The sequence below is a fragment of the Limulus polyphemus genome, unplaced genomic scaffold (assembly GCF_000517525.1).
Source record: "Limulus polyphemus unplaced genomic scaffold, Limulus_polyphemus-2.1.2 Scaffold354, whole genome shotgun sequence".
NCBI lineage: Eukaryota > Metazoa > Arthropoda > Merostomata > Xiphosura > Limulidae > Limulus > Limulus polyphemus.
The window spans coordinates 153,680-158,584 of record NW_013665964.1 but is presented as its reverse complement, the minus strand read 5'-3'; the positions used below and the strand labels follow the sequence as shown (position 1 = coordinate 158,584).

General features: G+C 30.4%; 1 protein-coding gene across 1 annotated transcript in view; it reads left to right on the top strand.

The window, feature by feature from the left end:
- The window catches only part of LOC106457640 (THO complex subunit 4-like), a 25,051-nt gene that overhangs the window by 12,609 nt on the left and 7,537 nt on the right, over positions 1 to 4,905 (top strand). The window contains exons 3-4 of the mRNA XM_013917074.2: positions 111 to 258; positions 3,759 to 3,858. Coding sequence (XP_013772528.1) covers positions 111 to 258; positions 3,759 to 3,858 — 248 coding nt within the window. The remainder of the gene's footprint in view (positions 1 to 110; positions 259 to 3,758; positions 3,859 to 4,905) is intronic.

The following is a 4,905-nucleotide window of genomic DNA, read 5'->3' as shown; positions in this document are numbered from 1 at the left end:
GTTCAGTTAAATCACAATATAAATATTTTAGTCCACAAAAGTATGTGTATGGATGTGAAAAGATTTTATATTTCTGAAGTATAAATTGTATACCCCTTTTTTTAATGCAGGAACTATTTTCTGAGTTTGGTGCCCTGAAAAAGGCTGCTGTTCACTATGACAAATCTGGTCGCTCACTAGGTACTGCAGATGTGGTTTTTGAACGACGTTCTGATGCAGTCAAGGCTATGAAGCAGTATAATAATGTACCATTAGATGGTAACTATGACTTTATAGTTTAAAATATTTGTGTGTATAAATTTTTAATTTGTTCTCAAAAATAATTCTGTTGTAACATGTTCTGTCTTTGGGTGAGCTCTTTTGGGTTATTTGGTAAACATAATGCTAAGTCCAGTGCATGTGGGACTAATTAGTATATTTCTTCAGTAATGTTTGCTTTGGGCAACATAAACTGACAGAAGTTGTAAGCCTACACTCACAAACAACATTTCAATAGAAACTGTAATATTAATGTATAACTAACTCAAAAATACAAAACTTACTGACTCAATCACTGAGGAAAAGATGTACTAACTTCTGCTATCTTACTCTTAACTGGATCACTCACTGAATACTAAAGGTGATATTTTCATTGTTACTTATTTTCTACTTACTACACAAAATTTCTAGATCATAATGTCATGCAACCTCTTGCAAGTTATTTAAATTGAAATGTTAAAAATATAGCTTATAACAGTCCTAAAATTTCCAAAACTAATTTATTCTTATGTCTTCTAGAACTTTAAAAACAAACTTATTATTATGTATGTTCAAATTGATTTTATATATTGATTAGAAAGTTCAGATGATTTAGTGTAAATAACTTGTCAGGGATTCATTAATATCAATTTACACTTACATTTCAATGTTCTGTAGATGTTAAAGGTATGTCTGTGTACTATTAGCCTAACTATTCATAAAAGAACAAATTTTTGGCTTTTCATGGTAATCAGTTTGTATATGGTATGTAATAATAATCAAAACTACCAAACTTTATTTGTGTTCACAGTAAATCTGGTTATAAAATCACAGAAAAGTTTTTTAAGAACTATTAAAAAATAAAGTACGTGTTTGCACAAGTTATGTGTTGATGATATTTTGAATACTAAATAATTTTATAATTCGTGGAATTGAATTGCTAGTTATCAGAAACTAACAAGGCCTCACAGTGAAAGTTTTATAGTTTATGTTCAGTGTTTTGATGAAACTTTTTTTTCTCAATCCTGATTGAGAAAAGTCCTAATTTAGTTTTAATAAACAAATGTTTCAATTTTGATAAACTTTTTAATACGGCATTAACACTATCATGATTATTTTGATCTTGGTATTATTGATTGCTTAACTTCAGATTTTTTGTGGAAAGAGTTTTGGTACATGAACTAATACCTTTGATGCTTTACTTTCTTTTAATTGCATAACCCTTTTCTAGACGGGTCATGAGTCAAAGGCCATGTCATCTCATTTGTTGAATCGCATTCAAAATTTTATTGAACTACTATATTAGGAATTTATGTCAATAAGTTGGTATCAAACTGTAGAGTATAATTCAAATTTTAGTATTATACATTATTCAATTTCTTAATTTAAAAGTAAATGTTAAAAAAAAGTTAAATATAAATTTTTGTGTGTCACGTGGTATGTTGAATGCAGCACTGGTTCAAATTAGATGTTTGTGATGTCAAAATACTAAGTCTGTAGTTTCGTATGAATTATGAACTCAAATTACCGATATTGACAAACTAGAATATAAAATAAGAACCTCTTTTATCTTTTGTATTTGCTAAGATATTGCTCATGTACTGAATCAAACACAGTGGCTCCCCTGCCCACCTCTTTCCATTTCTGGAAATGCATTCTCATATACACTTACTTCTGTATATGACATGAATAACTAATTGAAAGCTCGGAATGTCCCCCTAGTGAGATGGGTTTTAACTCTAAAAGACTCAGGTGCATCAATTCAATGCATTTATTGTTGTATGTTGGGTTTTATTTCATTTTGAAAAATATTTTTATATGTGATGTTTGTATCAATTTGCAGTTTTGAAATTTCAAAAATATTTTATTGAAATATGTGTTTAAGAAACAGTTTAAATGCTTTCTTTTTCTTGTAGATTTTAATCAATTTTTTGTTTTCTTACAATTTTTAAAACTTTCCTATAAAGCTTTTTATTTTATAAAACCATAAATTTATCTAATGTGATTTTGAAAAAATTGCACACAGTTTCAACATTTTTTTTATGATCACTGGAATACAATATAAATAACTTTTTCAACTTTCCAAAATTATAAGCAAACAAAAGTATTCTTTAAATTGTTAATCAGAAGGTTTCAATTAATGTATGTAATAAGTTTGCAGCTATTTTATATTCAAGTGTGTGTATATATATATATATATTTTTTTTTCTAAAATGTTTTTGGTAATTTCTGCTCATTCAAGCAGTTGCATAGGACAATAGGGCCTAATACAGTGGCTTTGTAGGTAAAATGAAACTTGATACAGTCAAGTTAAAAATGACTTAACTAAACCTAGCTCATCTTGTTATATGAAAACATTTCTTTTCCTTTCATACAGTTCCTACTACAACATTATAATTCAAATAATACAGCAAGCTTTTAGAAACAAAACCAGGACTTTAATTGTGGTCAAAGTTGTTCACAAACATCTTTTCTTCTGATAACATATCAGCAAGCATAGCTTTCATAACTTTGTTTTGATCTCTGAGCAAATCTCTACTGAACTGGAAACCAAATTGGTTTATACAGTTGAATAGAATGGAAAAATATCTTTCAATACTCTTTAGATTACTAGCCTGTGACTTCTTCAAGCTGCAATATAGGCAATTACATCACACATATAACACTCATGATTGAGAAAGAGTGATTGGCTAAAATCAATAAAACTACACTTGTATTTAAGTTACAAGGTTAAATTAGTGCTATTTTGTTCCAAACTATCATGACTTTCTTTCTTGAGGGCTACAAGTGCTGTATTATGTTCAGAAATAGTTCAGGACATTCACAAACACTAATGATTTTGTTTTGAACATGCTGAAAAGAACCCAAAATCAAAATGTGCTATTTAAAAAAATTATATGAAACTTTTTTATTGAGTTGCTTTCAACTCTGAAGGGGCCTGACATGGTCAGATGGTTAGGGCACTCAACTCGCAATCTGGGGGTCGCGGGTTTGAATCCCCGTACCACCAAACATGCTCACCCTTTCAACCGTGGGGCATTATAATGTAACAGTCAATCCCATTATTAATTGGTAAAAGAGTAGCTCAAGCATTGGTGGTGATCACTAGCTGCCTTCTCTCTAGTCTTTCACTGCTAAATTAATGATGGCTAGTGCAGATAGCTCATGTAGCTTTGCATGAAATTCAAAACAAACCAAACCAATCAACTTTCAAGGTTTTTTTAAATGTGTGGATGAACCACACATTAATTGTATATAATTGTTTAAAATCTATTGTGTAATTTTACCTTGGAGGCAGGATACACATATCTGGGCATGATAGAATTAAAAGAAGAATTGGTTGTATAGTCTACTAACAGAGGGAGAAAAAGAGAATTAAGTGTAAATAAATTTTAACTTATGGTCCAAATCATAATTTTTGAATTTTTTTGTGATATGTAAACTTAAGAATAGTTAAAAAAAAAATGCACTGGTAATTTTCACATGCAAACAAATGTACTGACTGAATTATTTTATTCAAGGTCGTCCAATGTCTATCCAGATTGTCACGTCACTTACACAAAGAGGAGCAGTTAGTAGCAGAATCGGAAGTGTGGTGAGAGGAAGAGGAGAAAGTGGCAGGTAAAACATACATGTGACTCCTAACATATTTATTATCTACATAAACTGTTAAGTATCATAGCTGTAACATGTAAATCTATAACAATGCCACAAGTTCCTTTGTTTTTCTCCCCAATTTTGGTTTTCTTTTAATGTAGTTAAAAGTAAACCTGATGATTATTGTTTAAGTCCATTTGTACTTATACAGTAGAAAGATAGTACTACTACTGTAATGTATTAGTGGCACAAGATTTCAGAATTCAATATTTTTATTAAAATGTTTCTGGTAATTTTTTCATGCTTTTAAGACATGTTAGAGATATTAGGATGAAACATAGTATGGAAAGAAAGTTTGCTGTAAATTAAATAGCTGGTATCTTGTACTTAATAAAGTATTTAAACAGTCTCAAATGGATACCATCACTATACATTACTTTGTATTTCTTGTAGCAGAAACAGAATAAAGCATTATAGTCATTAGGTGTAATTAAAAGGTAATGTAACTAATTGAATAAATTCCACTTACCTTCCTACGGAGCAAATTAAGTCAATTTTCTGTATTGCAATATCTTCTTCTATCTATATAAATAAAATAAGAGTTTTGTTTGCTGAAAATAGTGTACTTTTTGCATATCTTCACGTTTCATACACCAGAGAAGCCGAAACAAGCCTTATCTCAATTTCTGTCTGTCTGTCGGTAACGCTCGCGGACGTGTTTTTGTTCGCTTTTCACGGGAAAACGAGTGCACCGTTTTCTATGAAACTTTTTTTCTTTGTTTTATAGATGTGTAAGAAGGTTATAGGCTACTTGAAACTGTCATACACCTTTTTGAAAGAAAATGGTGGCCGCTCAAAAACCTGCTTTGGTGCGGTTTTGGACATGATTTTGTTTGCTTTTCACAGGGAAACGGGTGCACTGATTTTGATGAAACTTTTTTTCCTTTGTTCTATACATGCGTGAGAAGGTTATAGGCTACTTGGATTTTTGGAATTCACCTTAGGGCTCCGCCCCACGGGTCTTCAAAGTTCCAATGTTATTCTTATGGACATTTTTTTTGTTTTGTTTTA